This window comes from Taudactylus pleione, unplaced genomic scaffold, assembly GCF_031769625.1.
Source record: "Taudactylus pleione unplaced genomic scaffold, aTauple2 ptg000800l, whole genome shotgun sequence".
Classification (NCBI taxonomy): Eukaryota; Metazoa; Chordata; class Amphibia; order Anura; family Myobatrachidae; genus Taudactylus; species Taudactylus pleione.
Window position 1 is genome coordinate 1173306 of NW_028285202.1, and position 24927 is coordinate 1198232.

Below are 24927 nucleotides of genomic sequence, written 5' to 3' on the forward strand. Positions count from 1 at the left end.
ACTCACCCTCTTACCAGTATCTCTACTGTACAGTCCTGTCCAGGCAGCACTGCTACAATCCAACTCCCAGCGGAAGCAAGAGCAACCCTATTGCACTATGATGAGGCCCGGCCTTCACTGGTGCTTACAAATGCTTCTTCTCTCATGGTGCTTGTGAAGCCCCACCCATCCGTGGTGCCATAATAAGCATCACAAGTGCCATTAGCTCCACCCCATCCCCACCAACAGCTTTGCTGTTGGTGGTAGAAGTGGGAATCCTGAAGGTCCTATTATGTCTGACTGAGTACAATAAAAGGAGCAGGCCCCATTATATAATGCCCATTGCTACCTTGCAGAACTGACCAGTGGACTATAGTCCTGTTTCCTCCTACATGCCCCATCAGTAAGCATAGAACATGGCTATTACCCACCTTCTATCATGCTGCCAATGGGAAGCAACCACTGGAGGTGCCTACACTTTATAACACCAGTGGGTATTACATATCGGTATCGATATACTGCTAGAAGAATGTAATAATTGCTACCTACTAGCACGGTGAGATGGAAATGTCAGTAAAATGCAAGACCACAGGCCCAGTATGTTCTGTTGACAATCACAATGTCGACAGTCATTATACAGACACCACAATGTCGACAGGCACAAAATGATGACAGACAAAATGTCAACATGTTCTGAATGTCGACCACCACAATGTCAGCTTGCAAAATGTTGACATTGACAAAGTGTTGATTGGTACATAATATTGGCCCCCCAATTTTAAGCAAAACTTTAACCTCAACCCTAACACTAAAACTTCTACTGTCAACTTTTTGACTGTCTACATTCCATTTGTTGACATTTAACTGTGTCAACATTTCATGGTCAACATAATAGGTGTCGACATTTTGACCATGTCAAGATTATGATATTCAACTTTACAGTATTGACCTTATGACTATAGACAATATTGACTACGACCCCAAGACCACACTCTATTTAATGCCATTGAAAGTACATGTGTGAAATACAGAGATCTATATTATATAAGTTTAAAATAATTTATTTTTAGTTTTTGTGTTTATTTTTCTAAGTAATGCCCATTCCATTATTAACCATTTTTATCTCTGAATTCTTCAGAATATTTTCTTTATGCTGCTTGGTTTAATGGACACGCTTTGTTTCATGTTCTTGCCACCTAAAACCACATTGAATCTCAAGATCTGACCATTAGCTAATATAATTTATACTTTTAAATCCTGTACAGACTGCAGACTACAATATGTTAATGATATGAGAGAGAAATACCTACGTATTGAAGACAGTAATGCAAGGATTGGGGAGGAAGTCTTTATGAAGAAACGGTACACCAGCCTTTTACTGATCAAGAATCTTCGGAATGAAGTGGAGAGACAACACGAAATAACATCTACAGGACAACGGCATCTACAGGTTATGGCAAACAGATCTTCAGAGGCGTATGCCCCAACCACCATACAAGCTCTGTTCGACCCTGATGATGGTGGAAATATTCCCAAGATTGTGGTGCTACAAGGACCTGCTGGGATTGGAAAAACAATGACCTCCCAGAAGATCATGCTGGACTGGGCCTCCGGGAACCTGTATAAAGAAAAGTTTAATTATGTATTTTACATGAGCTGTAGAGAAGTTAACACCATCACTGGTAATATAAGCCTGGAGAGATATTTATCCAGATTTTGTGGACTGAAATGTTCATCTGATCTGTTGCGGTCAATCCTTAGTAACAGCGAAGGAATTCTTTTAATTGTTGATGGTTTCGATGAATTAAAATTCCCATCAATGAATGATACGGAGGTCTGTGTAGACCCATTTCAGGAGGTCTCCAAAGAAATCCTTCTAAACAGTATATTGAGGAAAAAAATGCTCACGGAAATTTCTTTAATCATCACCACAAGACAATTCTCGATAATGAAGCTGAAGGGTCTTGTTAAATGTTCTCAATATGTGGAAATTCTGGGGTTTACAGGAAATGACCGCAAAGAATATTTCTACAATTTCTTTGATAGCAAAGAACAAGCGGACCAGGCTCTTAGTGCAGTTAAGGACGAAGATACTCTGTTTACCATGTGTGTTGTCCCGATAACTTGCTGGATTGTATGCACTGTAATGAAGCCAATACTCAAAGAGGGTTTATCTGTGATTGATTCCAAGACAACCACATCCATTTACCTATTATATCTAAAGGGTTTAATAAAGTATCATGGAAGGAACTCTACACAGCCTATAAGTACATGTATAAAGAAGCTGTGTTCTTTGGCCAACGAAGGCGTTTGGGACAGGAGAATTCTGTTTGATGAATCAGATCTTGTTCGACATGGACTCTCTATGTCAGAGCTGGAGTCTGTGTTTCTGAATGAGAACATCTTTCACAAGGACATTGAGACCCGCACCTGCTACAGCTTCATCCACCTGAGTGTGCAGGAGTTCTTCGCTGCTCTCTACTATGTCCTGGATGAAACCACGGAAACAGTTACAAAAGTGACAGATTTACTGAAGGCTTCTGAAGATCAGGCCCATCTGAATTTAACTGTACGGTTCTTATTTGGCCTTTCCGGTGAACAACAAATTCAGGAGGCTCAGAGAACCATTGGTTGTCCCATTTCCTACGTAGAAAAACCCACCTTGGAGGAATGGCTAAAGAAATGTCCATCAGAATACCACAATGAGATCCTATACTGCCTTTATGAGACACAGGATGAAGACTATGTGGGGAGAATGATGATGCACTTTCTCAATTTGCAAATTAATGTCTTTCCTTATGGTAAACAAAGTGACGAAGTAAACATTAGTTGCCGAGCTGTAGCCTACTGCCTGGAGAGAAGTACAAAAAAACAGAAAGTTTCTTTTATGAGCTACAAAATGGGACCAAAGTCTCGGATTGTTCTATCTAAAGCAATTTCGAAATGCTCTAAACTTCGGTATGTATTTGGCACATTACTGGGAGCAAGGTTTTCTTGTGCCCTGTAGCTTTTCAGGAAGTAAATTAGAAGGTTTGAAGTTAATATAAGTTAATAAGTATGAGATATTTTTTATGTTGTTTCCCTTTCAGATTAAAGGTCGTGGTGGGAATCTTTAGGACTATAATTCAACGGTTATAAAGTTGTTGTAACAAAAGGAAAGTCATGTGTATAAGGATAAATCAACTTTAAACATATATATTTTTAGCTAACATATTACCTGCCTCTAACTACAACTAGTTTAAATGAAAGCCTCGGGTATCAGTCTCCAGCATGAATGATGAGAGCCTCATGTACCAGTTGCCAGCATGAATGATGAGAGCCTCATGTACCAGTTTCCAACATGAATGGTGAGAGCCGTGTGTATCAGTCCCCAGCATGAATGGTGAGAGCCGTGTGTATCAGTCCCCAGCATGAATGGTGAGAGCCGTGTGTATCAGTCCCCAGCATGATTGGTGAGAGCCGTGTGTATCAGTCCCCAGCATGAATGGTGAGAGCCGTGTGTATCAGTCCCCAGCATGATTGGTGAGAGCCGTGTGTATCAGTCCCCAACATGAATGGTGAGAGCCGTGTGTATCAGTCCCCAGCATGAATGGTGAGAGCCGTGTGTATCAGTCCCCAGCATGATTGGTGAGAGCCTCATGTACCAGTTTCCAACATGAATGGTGAGAGCCGTGTGTATCAGTCCCCAGCATGAATGGTGAGAGCCGTGTGTATCAGTCCCCAGCATGAATGGTGAGAGCCGTGTGTATCAGTCCCCAGCATGAATGGTGAGAGCCGTGTGTATCAGTCCCCAGCATGAATGGTGACAGCCGTGTGTATCAGTCCCCAGCATGAATGGTGAGAGCCGTGTGTATCAGTCCCCAGCATGAATGGTGAGAGCCGTGTGTATCAGTCCCCAGCATGAATGGTGAGAGCCGTGTGTATCAGTCCCCAGCATGAATGGTGAGAGCCGTGTGTATCAGTCCCCAGCATGAATGGTGAGAGCCGTGTGTATAAGTCCCCAGCATGAATGGTGAGAGCCGTGTGTATCAGTCTCCAGCATGAATGGTGAGAGCCTCGTGTACCAGTCGCCAGCATGAATGGTGAGAGCCTCATGTATCAGTCCCCAGCATGAATGGTGAGAGCCGTGTGTATCAGTCCCCAGCATGAATGGTGAGAGCCGTGTGTATCAGTCCCCAGCATGAATGGTGAGAGCCGTGTGTATCAGTCCCCAGCATGAATGGTGAGAGCCGTGTGTATCAGTCCCCAGCATGAATGGTGAGAGCCGTGTGTATCAGTCCCCAGCATGAATGGTGAGATCTGTGTGTATCAGTCCCCAGCATGAATGGTGAGATCTGTGTGTACCAGTCCCCAGCATGAATGGTGAGATCTGTGTGTATCAGTCCCCAGCATGAATGGTGAGAGCTGTGTGTATCAGTCCCCAGCATGAATGGTGAGAGCTGTGTGTATCAGTCCCCAGCATGAATGGTGAGATCTGTGTGTATCAGTCCCCAGCATGAATGGTGAGAGCCGTGTGTATCAGTCCCCAGCATGAATGGTGAGATCTGTGTGTATCAGTCCCCAGCATGAATGGTGAGAGCCGTGTGTATCAGTCCCCAGCATGAATGGTGAGAGCTGTGTGTATCAGTCCCCAGCATGAATGGTGAGAGCTGTGGACCTGGCAAGTCACTGGCAGCATTAGAGAAGTGCTTTAGGATCACCTTTTTCTTCTTGTAGTCAATGGGCAAGTGTGGTTGTCTTGTGCTTGTCATGGGCAGTGGGAATGTTTGCTAATTATACATTTAATACAGAATTATCCTATAACAACATGTTGTTTGGATGTTGAGACTTCTTCCTAGAGTAGCAGCACCCCCTGCAGTACTCCCATAACACATGCACATGTGCATAAACCCGTTCTGGGCATGTGCAGAATGGGTCCTGCATGGTCGCACTCAGTGCCATGTGGGGGTGTGGAGGGGGTGGCACCAAGCAGTGTTTTGGAAAACGGGGGTGTGTCTAATTTCTAGGAGTGCAGAGGCCAGTGTTCGAATCTTCCAGCACAGAGTTTATACAGCCTCCATTGATAGGATGTTATACAGCCTGTAGTGTATATTACATATGTCTCATTTATCAGCATGTTATACAGCCTGTAGTGTATATTACATATGTCTCATTTATCAGCATGTTATACAGCCTCCACTGATAGGATGTTATACAGCCTGTAGTGTATATTACATATGTCTCATCTATCAGCATGTTATACAGCCTCCACTGATAGGATGTTATACAGCCTGTAGTGTATATTACATATGTCTCATTTATCAGCATGTTATACAGCCTCCAGTGATAGGATGTTATACAGCCTGTAGTGTATATTACATATGTCTCATCTATCAGCATGTTATACAGCCTCCACTGATAGGACGTTATACAGCCTGTAGTGTATATTACATATGTCTCATCTATCAGCATGATATACAGCCTCCAATGATAGGACATTATACAGCCTGTAGTGTATAGTACATATGGCTCATCTATCAGCATGTTATGCAGCCTCCAGTGATAGGATATTATACACCCTGAAGTGTATATTACATATGGCTCATCTATCAGCATGTTATACAGCCTCCACTGATAGGATGTTATACAGCCTGTAGTGTATATTACATATGGCTCATCTATCAGCATGTTATACAGCCTGTAGTGTATATTACATATGTCTCATCTGTCAGCATGTTATGCAGCCTGTAGTGTATATTACATATGTCTCATTTATCAGCATGTTATACAGCCTCCAGTGATAGGATTTTATACAGCCTGTAGTGTATATTACATATGGCTCATCTATCAGCATGTTATACAGCCTCCAATGTTAGGACGTAATACAGCCTGTAGTGTATATTACATATGGCTCATCTATCAGCATGTTATACAGCCTCCAGTGATAGGATGTTAAACAGCCTCCAGTGATAGGATTTTATACAGTCTGTAGTGTATATTACATATGTCTCATCTATCAGCATGTTATACAACCTCCAGTGATAGGATATTATACACACTGTAGTGTATATTACATATGTCTCATCTATCAGCATGTTATACAGCCTCCGGTGATAGGATGTTATACAGCCTGTAGTGTATATTACATATGGCTCATCTATCAGCATGTTATGCAGCCTCCAGTGATAGGATGCTATACAGCCTGTAGCGTATATTACATATGGCTCATCTATCAGCATGTTATACAGCCTCAAGTGATAGGATTTTATACAGCCTGTAGTGTATATTACATATGGCTCATCTATCAGCATATTATACAGCCTCCAATGTTAGGACGTAATACAGCCTGTAGTGTATATTACATATGGCTCATCTATCAGAATGTTATGCAGCCTCCAGTGATTGGATGTTAAACAGTCTCCAGTGATAGGAGTTTATACAGTCTGTAGTGTATATTACATATGTCTCATCTATCAGCATGTTATACAGCCTCCTGTGATAGGATGTTATACAGCCTGTAGTGTATATTACATATGGCTCATCTATCAGCATGTTATACAGCCTCCAGTGATAGGATGTTAAACAACCTCCAGTGATATGATTTTATACAGTCTGTAGTGTATATTACATATGGCTCATCTATCAGCATGTTATACAGCCTCCAATGATAGGACGTTATACAGCCTGTAGTGTATATTACATATGACTCATCTATCAGCATGTTATATAGCCTCCAATCATAGGATGTTATACAGCCTGTAGTGTATATTACATATGGCTCATCTATCAGCATGTTATACAGTCTCCAGTGATAGGATGTCATACAGCCTGTAGTATATATTACATATGTCTCATCTATCAGCATGTTATACAGCCTCCAGTGATATGTAATATACACTACAGGGTGTATAATATCCTATGTCTCATCTATCAGCATGTTATACAGCCTCCAATGATAGGACATTATACAGCCTGTAGTGTATATTACATATGGCTCATCTATCAGCATGTTATGCAGCCTCCAGTGATAGGATATTATACACCCTGTAGTGTATATTACATATGGCTCATCTATCAGCATGTTATACAGCCTCCAGTGATAGGATGCTATACAGCCTGTAGTGTATATTACATATGGCTCATCTATCAGCATGTTATACAGCCTGTAGTGTATATTACATATGTCTCATCTATCAGCATGTTATACAGCCTCCAGTGATATGTAATATACACTACAGGATGTATAATATCCTATCACTGGAGGCTGTATAACATTCTGATAGATGACCCATATGTAAAATACACTACAGGCTGTCATATGTCTCATCTATCAGCATGTTATACAGCCTCCGGTGATAGGATGTTATACAGCCTGTAGTGTATATTACATATGGCTCATCTATCAGAATGTTATACAGCCTCCAGTGATAGGACATTATACAGCCTGTAGTGTATATTACATATGTCTCATCTATCAGAATGTTATACAGCCTCCAGTGATAGGATGTTATTTTTTCTTGTTTCCGCAGTTTTATGGAATGCAGATTTCCTGATACAGAGGAAGATGTGTATCAGACGGAGTCCAGTTTATCCGGGTTGTTTAAACACTGTCAGGTGGAGGAACTAAAGTAAGAAGATTATATTGTAAAACCTTTGTGGACCCTAAAACCTGTCACAGTAGTGCCAGGAACCTAGTGATGTCCTAGAAGGTTTTGCCTGCTGGGTGACCCTCTCTCTCACCATTGTTCAACTTAAGCCATTTAATATGTTACAATATATTGGGGCCTATTCATCAACACTAAAATAACGTTTTTAAGGACATTTTCTTTAAATAACGTTATTTTGGTATTCATGTAGCCACTTAGCACAGGAGATATCACAGATATCTCCTTGCTAAGTTCCCCTGCGTTAATTTCCACACTCCCCATACATTATTATGGGGATGTGGAAATGATGGTATTAATCAAATTCCGAAAATTATACATTTTCGGAATATGATGCAGTTACTATTCGCCACTGTGAGGTGGCGAATAGCAGGTGAAACTTACCTGTATCCGCGTGTGCAGGTCCCCCGACGAGTCCCTCCGGCGCTCTGCTCCGTTCTCAGGCTCCGGAGGCTGGTCGGACATGTGTGCTCCCCAGCAGAGCACAAGAAGGTTTAGAAAAAGAAAAAAAAAATGTATTTTTTTTTCTAATCTGTCATGTGGTCTGCTGGGAAACCACATGACAGACCAGCAGGACGGAGCCGGAGGCTGCTGCGCGGACAGGTAAGTCGGGGGGGGGGGAAGGTGAGCGAAGGGGGGAGGTGGGTGGGGGGGGGGGTCGGGGGGGGTACGAAACTTAACGCATCTGTAGGCAGTGCTGCGCATGCGCTGGTTTTGCAGATGTAACAGCGCATGCGCAGCACTGTTTCCAGATGCGATAAGGTAGTGTAGAGAGGGAAAAGTATCTATTTCCCGAAAAGCTGTCATCGCAAAAATGACAGCTTTTCGGAATAGATACTTATGGAGAGGTGGAATGATGAATTCCACCTATAATTAGCTAGAACTCCATGAGAGTTCTAAAGCTAATTATCTCCAGAGAATTTTTATGTTTAATGAATAGGCCCCATAATATGTTACAATATAATAATGCTTATGGTTTGTTCCAGGCCTGTAACTCTGAGCTTGGTGTTGTTTATTGAGATGCGTCATTGTGTCCATATAGCTTAGTTACTCTGTTGTAGTGACTAAATGTCTGTGTTTCTAGTGACCAGAGACAATGGTTATAATGCCCATCACTGTGATAGGTTGGGCCACCGGCAAACACTGGCTCTATTGTATTACTATGGCTGGTGTGAGATTCCCCTCCAGCAAGCAGATCCAGCTGGAGAAACATTGTCCAAGTTACTAAATAGGGTCACAGTGCATTAGTCAGTTATTATCTAACGCAAATCAGCCCAGGAATCGTGGGTAAAAGGGTGATCCTGGGGCTGGCTAGGGGTGCTGGTCTGGAAGACTGGTTAGGCCCCTTCCCCTCTGCTGCTACCTCAGGGCCCGATTCAACAAGGAACGCACAGGAGAGAACGCACGCACTTGGCTGATGTTTTTGTACTGCTCATGCATCGCACTGCGTACACGCAAACGAGTCAGTGCGATCGGGTTAGGCTACGCAGACTACACGCTGTGTGTACACAGACCCCTCTGATATTTATTGACAGGAAGTGACGTTTGTGGGTGGTGACGGGGGGTGGTCAGGCGAACGCAGGCATTATAGCGCCATTATAGGGGCATGCATAATTAAGGCAGTGCGTCGGCATACACAGCCATACCGTAAGCTGTGCACAGGAAGCGGCCAAAATCCCGCAGCAGGTCAGGTCAGCCACTATTATGCTAATGGATCCAATGGTTCTCAAGGTTGCCGATGATTACGCTATCTTGCGTGCTGATCAGGCTGTGAGTAACGGGAGATGGGCGGCTTAATATGGGGCTGTGGGAGTCTGCGGTCTCCATGCGTGCAGCAGACGGGTGCCTGTGTCGGCATCCTTGCTGAGTCAGGCCCACTGACAGCTAACACGTCAACATCTGCAAAATGTCCACAATGTCTTCATCACAGGTGTTGACGAGTGAAACGACATTAGGTTTAGGGTTAGGACTGCGGTTTTGCGCCATGAGCCACAACCTTCGACTAAAGCCGCAAATGCCGGAACAAGCTGCCGGGTTAGGTTTAGTGTACTTCCTACAGGAACAGCCACATGCCGAGCATGTCGATATGTTACAGGCTGACATGAATGCCGACATACTGATAACAAACCTATTGAGGACCTATGGGAATAGTCCAGCAGACTACAGAAGTCTGAAATATATAGATTGGTCAACCTGCTAAAGTACCAAGTGAGGCAGCCATCTTGTGTGCACTGCATAGGGTACAATATGCAAGGATTGCAATACATGGAGAGAAGACGCACAAGTCAGACGTAAAGGCCATTTGTTGCGTTTTACGCCGGCGACTTGCATTTTATTTTATTGCACCTGCATATCCTTTTGCAACGACAGTCTGTTCTTCTCAGATGTACGCCCCACCTACTGCTGCGTATGACTAGGGGCGGAGGTCGCCAGATGGTCGACAGGCAATAGGTTGACAGGTACAAACGGTAGACTGGCAAAAGGTTGACAGTGCAAAAGGTCAACCGTGCAAAAGGACAATAGGTACAAAAGGTCGACAGAGGCAAATGGTCGACACAAAACTGGTCGGTATATTTTTTCCATGTTTTTCACCATTTTTAAGGTTAGGGGTTAGGATTAGGGTTAGGGTTAAGGTTAGGCATTTAACGGAGGGACAGTTAGGATTAGGCACAGTCAACCTTTTACACTATTGACCATTTGTCAGTCGACCTTTTGTACCTTTCAACCTTGTGACCATGTTGACCTAATGCCTGTCGACCTATTGAGCATCTATCTAGACACTGTCGATCATTTATACCACTCCCGCTACGGAACACATGTAGCTGGCTACGTTGCGGTCATAAGGCGAAAACCTGGGATCCTCTGGGTGACGCAGTTTAATTTTCTCAGTAATGACGTCAGGCTGAGCGTGAGGCTGGGAATTGTAATAAATGACCTAATACAGATCCGCATCTCTCATCAGGTTAAAGAGCTGCGATCTGACCTCCTCCTGCTGTGATGATCTCCGCTCTGTTCTAATGTCAACCCGGACTCTGATCCGATTGGTCCTGACCGGGAACAATCTGCAGGACTCTGGAGCGAAACTCCTGTCTGAGGCACTAAGACACCCGGACTGCACCCTACAAGGGCTTAAGTAAGAGCTGTCATAGTATTTATATAACTATAGTCTCAGTAAAGGCCTAAAAAACAAAAGGCAAATATTACAAAAAAAATAGCTGTTATAATTTCCTTTTCTTTATTCTGAGTATTTATTTGAGGATTTTTTTATCATTTACAATTTTTTTTTGCTCTATGAACACTTTTTAATTAGTAGTGAGGTTTTGTTGTCCATTCGTCATTAGTTTTTCTAGTTAAATTATGAGTATAGGGCAGATTACTCTCTCTTTGGGTGTTTGGAGACCTAGACAGACTTTCGGGTGACTTTTGTTTTTCTCCGATGTTACGGGATGTAGTCTGCATCCCGGCGTGTGCGGGATGTCGACGGTCTGAATACCGGTGCCGAAATCCCGACGGGGAGGTTAGGGTTAGGGTGCGGGGTTAGAGTTAGGCACTAGGGGGACGGTTAGGCATTGGGGAGGGAGTGTTAGGATTAGGGTGCGGGGAGGCAAGGTTTCGGCACTAGGGGGAGAGGTTAGAGTTAGGGTAGGGGTTAGGGAAAACACTTACCTGTCTTCCCTATGGGTGTCTGGATGTCGCTGTCGGTATTCTGACCAACGACATCCCGACAGCCGGGATTTCATACCCATCCTGATGTAACATTATGTATAAAAAAACTTTAATACATTAAGGGTAGTATATTAAGTGTAATACTGTAGCAGTTGGGTCACTTTTTCGTATAGTTACACAGCTTGGATGAATCGGGGAATGTCTTGGTGAGTATGAATTGGGCACATTAGTGCTGCTACTTTTACACCCATATTATATTAAATGAAGTAAAGGAGTTGAGATGGGGTGTATTTGAGGGGGTGGGGTGGTCCAGGTTTACAGGACGGCACACAGCAACTTGATTTGTGCTCAGAGATGGTGAAAATCAGTTCTGGTCTTATACATAGAATGTGACGCGTTTCGCATTTAGTTACAATCTTTTTGGAAACGCGCAATTTTAGCAGCACTGCTTCCAATGTAACAATTACATTTATACACTCAGCAGTGACACATAAAGACAGCCCAGATGTCCTGTCACTCTCATTGTTTACGCATTGAAATGCATAATGTAACTTACGGGCCACATTACGCATTTTGATGTCTTACATCATGTGGTCTATGTCCAAAACCAAATTTGGGATAAAACCTCAGAAAAACTGCATTTTTATTTATTATGATGGTATCGCAGCAGATTTCAGAGATATCTTTGTGGTCCCGCTGCTATCGGTCACAAAAACTATCCCCATAGCGGTCCATGGGGGCTGCCATACTGGGGAATTTACCAGGCTCTGATGTGCTTTTTGGCCCCGGTAGCCATATTTAGATGGTGATAGCCCATTATATGTACAGTATATAAGTCGTGTCCTTGTCCTGCAATGTAATGTACTGTAAGTCATTTGTTTCTTGTTCACTTACTAGTTTTATGTACCGTGTAAGGCGCTGCGGAACACTTGTGGCGCAATATAAATAAAGGATAATAATATATCCTAAGGGCTACATTATGCATTTTTTTAAAATATTAGAAAAAGATCTCCCCATCAGACCGCGATCGCGCATGCGGCGTCCCATGACAGTGCATGCACAGTTGCCTTGATGGGAAGCGATAGTGTAAACTATCGCTTTGCTCCTGTGTCTTTGCTGGGATGCCCCTGCCCAAGCAATAGTCACTTGATAGATGCCACGTTAAAAACATTTCCCATTTGCCCCATATGCACTGATATGAAATTAGAAAGTGTTAGGATATATTTTGTAATAATAACATTTTACTGTTCCCTATAGATTGGCTGGCTGATTTTGTACAGATTTTTGGCTGATTTTGTGCTGATTTTTGTACTGATTTTTGGCTGATTTTGTACTGATTTTTGGCTGATTTTGTACTGATTTTTGCTCTTTTTTTTATATTGACAATCAGATATTGCTCAATCTGGAATATATGGGGTCGAATAATTAGATATAACTAGGAAATAAAAATATATATTATTTTATTCCAATATTCAGGGCCTGTTTGAGACTCGGATGCAAAGCGGCCAGAAGGGCGGAAGGCCACGGCAGTGGCCAAATTCACGACCTTAGGTTAACACAAGAATCCACGCAGCTCCACGGATTGGATCTCTTGTGTGCGCTTGCATGGTTGCCTTACCAGCTGACACCCAGAAATGCCCACGACAATGGGGGTGGCTGCAACATCATATGATAAGAGTAGGGGGAAGGGGGCCGAAGGATTAGGTGTTTTTGATTGGTGAATGAGCAGGCAAAAATGTGTATTTTTTTTTTTTAGGTCGTCTGTTATGTTTGTAGCTTTTATTTTATCTTTGAGGCTTTTTTGATATAAGAAAGACCTGGTATATGATTTCTTGATCCTAAAGTGAATGATAATAAAAACGCCCGCAGTTCATGGGATGTCGTTATGCCGAGTGTGAGGCTGGACATGATAATAAATGACCTAATACAGATCTCTCATCAGGTTAGAGAACTGCGGCCTGACCTCCTCCTGCTGCGATGATCTCCGCTCTGTTCTTAGGACAAACCGGAATCTGATCAGACTGGACCTGACTTGGAACAATGTGCTGGACTCTGGAGTCAAACTTCTGTGTGAGGGACTAAGACACCCGGACTGCACCCTACAGGAACTTAGGTGAGAGCTTCCTTAGTAGTTATAGAACGGTCCTCTCAGTACAAGACATAGACCACACATGGCAAATGCATCTACGCTATGTAGACAACAGTGATTGGACACCCCCACGCAAGCAAAATACATACCATGCTCACCATTGCACACGAGTTCCAAATGGCCACTAATGTGGCGGTCTCGACAAGAACACTTGGTAGGGAGGCCCATGCACTTGCAGTTCTACGGAAACAACAGATGTTTTTATCAGGACGACAATGCCACCTGTCATGTTTCCAGGGCGACGCTGGACTGGTATATGGAAAATTTGGTAAACCCGGATGGACTGAACAGCTCAGAGTCCAGATCTTAACCCCATTGAGAACCTCTGGGACGAATTGGAGTGACGGGTGCTTTGTAGGCCGACTTGACCTTCTTCAGTGTCACAGTTGGTCACTGTAATGAAGACGGAATGGCAAAGCATACCGCCTGCTACTGTCCAGGGACTTGTGGACAGTTTGCCAAGAAGGGTGTCTGCAGTAATCACTGCACGTGGTGGGCCTACAAAGTACTGACGTCAATAACATCTCATTGATCTATTTGCTGTCGGTGTCCAATCACTTTTGTCTATAGACTGTATAATGAGCTACTGTCCTTTACTTTTCTCGTCTTAATATTTTTTTTTAGAATTTTTTTTAATATATATAAATATATATATATATATGATTATATTACCTCCATAGTTTGATTCCTAATAAAAAGTGTTTTCCTTGCGTTAGTTATAAGCTTTACTAGCTACATTATGGAACCTGGAGACAGACCAATGAGTGACGCTTGTATTCCTCATACAAAACCATTATTACACACAACTTTAATACAGAAAAGGTCGTGCGCAACCCGCAAAAGGGCCAAAATTTCCAGTGGATGCAGAAATCTGCAACGCTAGATGCAGATTTATTGTTATAGTGACAGTGATATAGGATGCAATCTGAAATATCTATGGTCAGATAAATAGCGGATTTATCTACAAAATTGAGAAATGATATTTTACAAAAATGTGCATTGTTTGATATACAGACAATGGTGTCACATCATAGATTAGATGTAAATGTTGAGGCAAAAACAGATCTTACGCTAACAGAAGGCAAAGGCACCATTATTCAGAAAGATGAAAGGGGGATCAGATGATAGAGTCAGCATTCTGTTGTAGGCAATGTACCATAAGGGCATGGTTGCACAAATGCATTTGCATGTAGAATCAATACCGGGTACACACTGGGCGATATATATTAGCCATTCAATTAAATGGGCGCTTTATCGCTTACTTATTGGATGGTGTGTGCAGCACAGCCGATACCCAATATATCTGCAGATATATTGGTGCACTGTGCTTGGCCGACCCGCCAATGGCAAACCGCTATTGGCTTGCCATTCAGCACCTCACCAGGATGGGCCGGGTTATGCAAATCAAGTCCTGGAGTCCTCGTGGCAGCTTCAGCTGGCGTCAGTGTGGGACATCTTTGGAGGAAAGATCTGGGGGATGGGTACTGGATGCCAGTGCTCGGGAATCCCCACGCCGGCATCCCGACAGGGTTAGGATATCGACACCTGGCGGTATGCATCCCAACCCTCCCTCTCTGGTATCAGACACTAGAAAAGAATTTAGCGGTGCTGCCTGTCCTGTTCAGAGTCCTATTTTTCCTTTACCATAAATGTCCATATTGCAAAGAAACTTCTCCATAAACAGAAGGTTAATGCTCATGTATGTCTCCGAAAGTGTGCATCCGGGAAGAGGGGCAAATTCTCATTTATTTATATATCCACTTATGAACAGGACACGGTCACTCTAATCAGATATATATATATATATATGTGTGTGTGTGTATGTATATGTATGTATATATATATATATATATATATATATATATGATAAAAAAATACTCCTGAACCTAGCCTCCTCCCTAGTGTCTAACCACCCCCTCCCCGCACCCTAAACCTAACCCTCCACCCCCGTAGTACCTAACCATAACCCTCCCCCTAGTGCCTAACCCTATCCCCTAACCCTAACTACTCCTCCCTACCCAGCTGCTTACCTTCGGGACACTGTCGGTCGGGATTCTGACAGTGTCAGGATTCCAGCGCCAGTATTCTAAGCACTGGCATCCCGTACATCAGTATATTGAACTTATCCCAGATCCGGTGCCCCGACAGGCGAGTTTGCACATCCTGGGGGTGTCCCGGCCAGTCTAGGCCCCAGCCATCGGGAGGGAGCTGCCAGAGGGTGCTCTGGCCACATAGATATACAACAGATATATCTCTTGATGGCAGTAAGGGTTGGCCAGTATGTATGAACAACCACCATCTACAGATATATCTGCAATTCAGTCGATCTGCATATATATCTTTCAGGTGTGTACCCAGCATAAGAAACAGACATAAATTCAGCCGGAACAGCCACATCAAATTTGGGTGGTCAGGATCCCAGATGATGATGATGATGACCAGTAGCGGCTCCAGGCATGGGCAAGCCGGAGCGCCACTGTATCCGGAGGGCACAGGAAACTCCCACCCACCCTCCCGGTTGTAGAGGGATAATGTAAGCTCAAGGGGAGGGAGCGGAGGATGGAAGGGGCGGCAACTTAATACGGCGCTGGGCCAGCACAGCCTAGCGCCAGCGCTGATGATGACAGCTGCAAGATCAAGCCCTCCCCCTTGACTGGCGGCAGTCATAGCTGTTGTCTCCTCCCTGCTTCTTAGCTGGCTCACAGGGAAAAGGCAATATTGCTTTGAATCCAAGATGGCCGATGTGAAACTGCTCTATTGGGATAGAGCAGTTTTCCATCGTCCATCTTGGATTAAAAAAGAAACGGCCTCTTCCCTTTGAGCCAGCTGAGATGTAGGGAGGAGACATTTCAGATAGTAGTTGGGACTGCCTAATGGGCGCAGACCAGGTACTCGCATAAGAATAGCAGTTTTCAATGGGTCCATATTAGTCGTAAGGGAGTTTGACATCATCCAGCCATAATGCGACCACATATGATGCCTCCTCCCACATGGTTTTATTCTTTCAGCTATGACTTCAGAAAAACAAATTAATCACAGATATTTCATCTATCACCAGGTTACAGGTCTGTAGCCTGACCCCGTTCTGCTGTGAGGAGCTCCGCACCGCCATTGTCACAAACCGGTCACTGGTCAGCTTGGACCTGGGAGGGAACGAACTTCGCAACAACGGAGTAAAGCTTCTGTGTCAGGGACTGAGACACCCAGACTGTGCCCTACAGGAACTTAGGTAAGATCTGGTTCAGGATTTATATACCTGTCCTTCCAGGACAAGAAATAACCACATTTTATATCAGAATATTTATTTACGCTACTCCGTGAGGATACCGGGTTTGCGTGTGCCTTATCACTTTGCTAGTTAGTACTCAATCTTGTGGATCCTGGCCGGCTTAGCCTACTCTACCACCATTGTAGAGACCTGGATATCAAGGTCTGCGGTGGGCTCCAGATAGAGTATGTGAATATCCTGCAGGACTTCGCTGCACCTGGGACTTCAGCCCAAGTTCTTCCCTGAAAATGTACACCTAGATCTCGACTCCTGAGGGTCTACCTGCTGCCTCTTTTATCCCCTTCCTCAGGCCCAGGCATGGGCCACCACCTGCAGTTGGAGTCACTGTCAGCTTCCACTATATCTGAGTGGTATTGTTTGTGATATTATCATACCTGGGGGCTTATGTAATAGGGGTGCGATATGCAGTCGCCGCGGGAGCTCCTGACAGTCTTCCCACAATGTTAAAGCGGCAATCATTTTTATGGGTAAAACCAAGCTGGCCTCCTAAGGAAAATTAACCAGCTTTAAATCGGAAAATATTGATTTGAATTATTATATTCGGACCAAACCTAATTCATTAATACAGCCCATGTTTTTGACATCTTCCAGATGCCTTCAAAGGATAAAGTAATCCTAATTAAACCCCACTGATTGCCGTATTATTATTATTATTATTATTAATATTATTATGTGCATTCATTTGGATATGCTCTATTTTAAGAATATTGGGGGTCATTCAGACCCACTCGTGAGCGGCAGTACGCTCGCAAGTGGGTCGATGGTCCCCACTGCGCATGCGCACGACGGAGGGAGCTCCGTCGTGCGCATGCGCAAGACCTGGCGAGCGAAGGACTTTCCATCGCTCCGGGTCTCGCACCAAAGGGGGCGTGCTGTCGATGTTGATTGACAGCACGCCCCCTTTGGTGGGCGTGCCGGGGGCTTGCCTGCCAGACGGAGGCGTTCCCATGGGAACGCCTACCGTCTGAAGCCGGCCCCACTGACATCACTAGTGATGTCAGTGGGAGTGATTTTGGCTCTGACCCGACCGCAGGGTTTCCCTCGCAAGTCCGATGGTCGCGATGGTCAAGACCATCGCGACCATCTTTTTGCACGCTCGTATATGCTGTGGGTGGTGACCCACAGCTATACGAGCGTCCAGGAGGACGCTCCATATTAATGGAGGAGGGCCCTGATTCAGAGCGAGCGCTCTGGTCAGAGCGTCTGGCTCTGAATCAGGGCCATTGTTTTGACCAAGTGTTGTATTCCACTATTCTATATAATTTTCTTTTCCTATTCCCAGTTTTGAGGAAGAATACCTGACACTCACAAATAAATAAGAAAAGTGTCCTTAAAGTATTCTTTCACCAACACATTATTCACCATGTGACTAAAGAAATAGCGCCGTTTTAATACACTTTTAATTTTGGGTTTAGGTTAACCCAGGTGTTTGAAATAGACAGCTTACACTTGCCCTTGTTTCCAATTCAATACAAACATCAGTAATCTAATTATATAGTGCCCACACAATATATATCTTTTAGCAGACTTTGCAGATTCACAAAATTACCATTCGTTTTCTAATAACTCCTCAATCTGCCCAAAATGGCCAATTTTTTCTTTTTAAATTTAATTTACAAAAAGGTAAACCAAAAGCAAATGTATTTTTTATATATTTTTATTAACCACCAACAAGGAATACTTTTGGGTTCTTGGTCCGGTGTTAATCCACCTTTCTGAGGGGGGAGATGTGCTAAGGCTTGGAGAGTGATAAAGTGGAGAGAAATAAAGCACCAACCAATCATCATTTATCAATGAGTTTCATAATTCCCAATGAGTGATAGAACTCTTTGCATATGATTAATGGTGCTCCAGCCAATTAGCTTTCCAACTGTCATTTTTCAAACAGATGACAGTTGGAAAGCCGATTGGCTGGAGCACCATTATCATACGCAGCGAGTTTTATCACCCATTGTGAATTATAAAACTCATTGATTAATGATGCCCACAACCTGTAAGATGAATAAGGAGCTGATTGGTTGATAATTTATCTCTTCCCAAATTCACGTTTCAACACGTTTTAATAGTAAAATCTGCACTTGAAAATAACAATTTGCGTTTTTGTTGCTAGTTTGCACCATCTTGGATACAACACATAAAATGTGTAGGAATAATATGGTAGACCCACAATGCTTATCATTTTTATTTTGCACAGTTTTTCTTTCTTTCTGTTATGAATTTATACTTTGCGTGATGTGAGAAATGATTACTAATCCAGACATCTCTTCTCTCATCAGGTTACACATCTGTGGTCTGACCTCATCCTGCTGTGAATATCTCCGCTCTGTTATTACTACAAACCGCTCGCTGATCAAATTGAACCTGTCAGGGAATAAACTGCAGGACTGTGGGATAAAATTTCTGTGCGAGGGACTAAGACACCCGAACTGTGTCCTACAGGAACTCATGTAAGATCTGTCTTAGTTATTAATGTCACTCTTTTGTCCAGTTCATCCCAAACCAGCTGGATGGGGTATAAGTCTGGAGCCTTTGCGGCCACTGCATGATCTGAAGCCTACCGTCTTGTTCTTTTCCTGCTAGGTAGCTCTGACAGAGCCTGGAGGTATGTTCTGTGTAGGCCAGAAGGTGCTGCCTGGCGCTGCAAAATGTTGTTGAAGCCCTTTTGGTGCCAGTCACTCTCTGCAATGACCTAATCCAGATCCCTTTTCAGGTTACAGAACTGTGGTCTGATCTCCTCCTGCTGTGATGATCTCCGCTCTGTTATTGCTACAAACCGCTCTCTGATCAGACTGGACCTGTCAAGAAATAAGCTGCAGGACAGTGGGTTAAAACTTCTGTGCGAGGGTCTAAGATACCCGAACTGTGCCCTACAGGAACTTAGGTAAGAGCTGTCTTAGTAATGATATTTCTTTCCTCTCCGTACAAGTCATAGACCACACAAGGCAAAGTCGCAGAGACATTTAGTCCTATAATTTAATTTTATTACCTCTGGGTCTATATGCAAGGACTGTACTGCCTTTTATTTGGAACATGACAAACTCTGATTTGTTTTATAACTTTTTATTTGCATTGGTTATTAGTATCACTAGTTAAATAATAAGTCCAAGACAGATTATGCTCTCTTTAGGTATTTGGAGTCATAGAAAGACAGATGACCATTCTATTCTCCATACCTCCCATTGGATGTGTGCAGATTAAGACAAAAGGTGCGGTCACGTAATTGAGGGGCGTGGCCACATCACAGAGAGTTTAGAGGTGTGGCCTTGTAATGGAGGTCGACCTTATTCCTCAACGACCCCACCAGCACCCTGTTACTGCTGTGGGCACTAGAGGCAGATGAACGCGGCACCCGTTCACTGCTGCTCTGCTATGCAAGAACAGCAGTAAACGGAAATAACTCTCAACTGCCTAACAATCGGGATAGAAAGACAGAGCCCTCAAATAGAGACTGTCCCGCTGAAATCAGGACAGTTGGGAGGTGTGCAATAAGGGCCATCTACGAACCACAAAAAGTTTACAACTACAGCAGAGAGAAAAAAAAGGGATATTCCCTCCAGCACACTGCAGCAGTATTGGCAAAAATACTTGAATCCTACATGATAACAGAATTCAGAGGTATTAGTTGCATACATTTGCAAATATATGATTAAGCGCCGGGCCAACGTCAAGGCTCTTCTATACCGGCATCTCTAACATTAAGGGGTTCACGTCCGAGGCGCAAGGCACCCCAAAAGAATCCAGCCAAGGACCATTCCCAGGGCATCACACGAAAATGGAAGAAAGGTGATAGTGAAGTGTAAAGTATACATGTGTAAAAGATAAATCAAAAAGTTTAAATATAATAAGAAAGAATTAAAATTACATAGATAATAAACAAACAAATAGAAAAGTGATGAAAAAGTATTTATGTGAATTAAGTGGTGATGCCCTGAAAAAGGCCCAGCCAGAATAACCCTGGGGGCCCCACGCCCAAACGCTCACCCCAAAATAATTATTGCTACCAAATAGTAGCACCCACTCTGGGTCATATAATTACAATTAATGTACTGCATGATAACAGCACATATATAAGCCGAGAGCTGACTCACTGAGGAGGTACTCCAAAAACCTCCAAATGGCACTATAAGGACCAGCACATCCTCCCAATGCTGGCTTCTTTCATGCCTCTCAGAACTACACATAGAAAGTATGGTGGTCGCTCACATCAGCTTAATGATATTGCCCAGGTGCTTGTAAAGGGTGGGGTTTATACTGAACCACAGAAAAAAGAAGATTCCCTCCAGCACACTGCAGCAATATTAGCAAAAATACTTGAATCCTACATGATAATAGAGATTCAGAGGTATTAGTTACATACATTTGCAAATATATGATTAAGCGCCGGGCCAACGTCAAGGCTCCTCTATACCGGCGTCCCTAACATTAAGGGGTTCACATCCGAGGCGCAAGGCACCCCAAAAGAATCCAGCCAAGGACCATTCCCAGGGCATCACATGAAAATGGAAGAAAGGTGATAGTGAAGTGTAAAGTATAGATGTGTAAAAGATAAATCAAAAAGTGTTAAGAGCAGACATTAAGTTTTGCACACTTTGTGCAATTTAACATGTAACACCGGGAAGCAAATGAATTTGCAGACTAAGATAGCGGCTTTTTCTTGGTTGAAATAGTATGCGCCCAAAGTCAGGAGTTGTGGGAATTGGGAGTGTCCCTCATGTCTAGGCGCACTTCATCCAATGTAATAATAGCCTTTAACAATACCTCCCAAAATATGGGAGATTAAAATCGGGACCACTTGTCCGTGCTGCCAATGCACACCCCAAAAAGAGGCGTGGCCTCACAGCACAATCTACATTACCATCCCTCTGGGGGCATGCCTGGCATTCCTGGAGATGCTGGGCTGCCCCCAGGCTCTCCCTGCATGCACATGGCATCTATTCATCTGCAGTAATGAGTGATCCCCCTGTGCCCCCACCCCATACAGGTGGGACAGTCCCCAAAAAGTGGGACTGCTCCGTCCAAAGTGGGATGGTTCGGGGGTACGCGTTAATACCTTTGCCACCAAGGCTTTTTTCCCCATGTGCTAAGGATAGTCTGGCATGTCTGGGACTGGTCACATTCCAACAGCAGTATCAGCAATATAATTATGTAGCACTTACCCAAAATACTTTGTACTTTCAGAACATATCATTAGTTGGCTTATACCTCCTCTTTTCAGAGAAGCAAATCTACCCAAAAATGTGTCTTTCTCCTTCATACTTTATGGCAGCCCATATGACGGGTATGGGTTCATTCTAGATCAGGGATTCTCAAACTCGGTCCTCAGGACCCCACACAGGTCAAGTTTTCCTGGTCACCCAGCAGGTGCACAGGTGTGTTCATTACTCACTGACACATTTTAAAAGATCCACAGGTGGAGCTAATTATTTCACTTGTGATTCTGTGAGGAGACCTGGAAAACATGCACTGTTTGGGGTCCTGAGGATCGAGTTTGAGAACCTTTGCTCTAGATAGATAGAGGAAGTTTTCCAAAAGGCCCCATGATTGATATGTAATGAAGCTCCTCCTCTTCTCCTGTGTCTTTTTATGTCTCAAGGTTAGGCAGGCCTGGAGTGTTTTTTTAGTTTTCCCTGGGACGTATCATCATGCTACAGATCCAAGGACAGGGTTGGATACCCAGATCGCTATAGTCTCGCTGTCCTAGGAGTCGAATTTTCCACCTTCCATGGCGGATAATAACCTGTGCACTTGCGTGCATTTGGCATCGTTCATACCCCGAGGCCAGGCTGGGCACATCTGATACAGGAAGTGGTCTTGCTATGTAGCCGTTAAGAAAGCAGGGAGAGTGGCAACAAGCACAGATGTAGCCCGAAGCTATATTCTGCCAGGGCATATTCCCAAATAGCTTGGGGACACCCACTACTACTAAGTGGGGACACCCTTCTTTTAAATAAGGATGACCCGGTATCTCTAGGTGCCATGGTGGGAAAGATAGGGCACTTTTAATGTCCACTCCCATACCCTGGCTCTTTAATATTTTCTGTCTGTAGTGCTGGGAGGTGGCAGAGCTTAATGATGTCATCATTGTGCTGACATCATCATTGCCCCATCTCATCTATTGCCAACAGCAACAGTCACTAAGAGACTTGATAACCTCTAACTAACCTCATCTGTATACGATGAATCAATAACATTTTCAGTGACATACCGTACACTTATAGCCTAATAGATGGAATATACCCCAACGATTGTATGTACTTTATTCTTCCAGTTATGACGTCAGGCTGAGTGCGAGGCTGGAAATGATGAGAAATGATTTAATCCAGATCTCTCCTCTTTCCCAGGTTACATAGCTGTGATCTGACCTCCTCCTCTGGTGATGATCTCCGCTCTGTCATTGCTACAAATCGGTCTCTGGTCAGACTGGACCTTACAGGGAACCAACTGAAGGACTGTCTGATGGAACTTGTGTATGAGAAAGTGAGACACCCAGACTGTACCCTGCAAAAACTTCTTATATAAGAACCATCTTATGACGTATTGAACTGTTCTCTCAGTACAAGGCATGGACCATACAAGGCAAAATCACAGAAAATTATCTACTGTCATTTCCTTTTATGTCATCTGAAGAAATTGAGGGAACTCTTTTACTATTTATTGTTGAGTTACGACTACGGTTTTGTTTTATTATATGTGTTGTTTCTTAACAAGAAGTTATTTTTTACAGTAATCAGTTGTACTAGTCAAACTTATATTTCTTGGACAGGTTCTGGTCTATGTCGGTATTGGGAGACACTTGTATCTGTGTCGGTATTGGGAGACACAGCCAGACAGATGGGTGACACTCGTATGTGTCGGTATTGGGAGACACAGCCGAACAGATGGGTGCCACTTGTATCTGTGTTGGTATTGGGAGACACAGCCGAACAGATGGGAGATACTTGTATCTGTGTCGGGGTGACATAGCCGGACAGGTGACACTTGTATTCATCACACTAGAGAAGAAAGGGGGTTTGTGCCTTTGATAAATAAGTGGGTACATCTGAATGTCTAGTTCGGGGATCTTCAACATGTGCTCCACCATCTGCTTTGAAACTACACATTCCAGGATGCCCTGCCAGTTTCAGCATGCTCTAACAGCAAATGGGCATGCTGGGAGGTGTAGTTTCACAGTAGCTGAAGACCCCTGGTCTGGTAGATGTAAATTCAGACATAATGTTGGTCGTGTCACATTGAACCAAATGTGTAACAATGTAACAACTGATGCAATGTAGCGTGGTGGAGACTCTTTATTGAACGGATATAAGAAGAACGGGCTTGCTCTAAACAGGTCTTGTAAACAGCGTGACAGCAGATCAGCGTGAAAGTCACTTCTCAGGTGGAACAGCCAAAGGGTCTCTCCCCTTATACTGGAACATTGGAGTCTTTCAAAGTATATTCCGTCCAAGGGTATAGTCTTATGTGTATACTGGCCCTGAATCTGAGCTGGAACGCATCTGCGGCTGCTAGTCTGTCTTGCCATGGCAGCTCTCTCATTCAGAAGGTGTCCCATATCCATCCGCACACTCCAAATGAGCATGGAAGTCACCCTACATGTCCACGACCCACAAGACGGATCGCATGGCAGCCACCTAAAAATGCCCATATTTATGGGAAGGGTAATCCTTTGATTGATGGATCAATCCATCCGCACTTTATATCTCAGTCGTTGTGCGCATGTGCAGCCTGAGATTGGTTTTTGCAGCGAATACGCAGTTTGCAGGTATTCGCGGGATCCGTCTGCATTTGGGCTTCTGTCTGACTTTTGTCCAGCCGGGAAAAGGTAGAAGATGACTTTGGCGGCATCTTGCATACCATCAATACAGTTGTTATGGTACAGTGTCACATTTTACCAGTATCGGGGTGCACCCAACTTGCAGCTCTGCTACTGGTGCCACTGATGATCCAGCACTAAAGTGCCAGCCCGGATGGGCATATTCATGAGATATTTCGCGAACCATTGATCGTACCCAGGACCTAGCTCTTGGTAGTATTAACAATTGTATATAAAAACAACTTTAATAAAAATAGTGCTCATGCATGAAGTGCAAAACTGCAGCGCAATTTCATGTTCTACGGGAAAGTACACGGCTCTGCAGACTAAGATGGTGGAATCTGCGGGGGAGAAAACATGAATGTGTGATAGTGGGAGTTGGGTGAATTGG

General features: G+C 43.8%; 1 protein-coding gene across 2 annotated transcripts in view; it reads left to right on the forward strand.

Moving 5' to 3' along the window:
• Positions 1-23390, forward strand: part of LOC148474915 (NACHT, LRR and PYD domains-containing protein 12-like) — a 62783-nt gene extending 39393 nt beyond the window's left edge. For both annotated transcript variants that reach the window (XM_088457983.1, XM_088457982.1), the window contains exons 6-13: positions 1245-2937; positions 7488-7586; positions 10585-10755; positions 13231-13401; positions 16496-16666; positions 19003-19173; positions 19437-19607; positions 23068-23390. In XM_088457983.1, the coding sequence (XP_088314109.1) occupies positions 1245-2937; positions 7488-7586; positions 10585-10755; positions 13231-13401; positions 16496-16666; positions 19003-19173; positions 19437-19607; positions 23068-23245 (2825 nt within the window). In that variant the 3' untranslated portion in view covers positions 23246-23390. The remainder of the gene's footprint in view (positions 1-1244; positions 2938-7487; positions 7587-10584; positions 10756-13230; positions 13402-16495; positions 16667-19002; positions 19174-19436; positions 19608-23067) is intronic.
• Positions 23391-24927: the final 1537 nt, after the last annotated feature.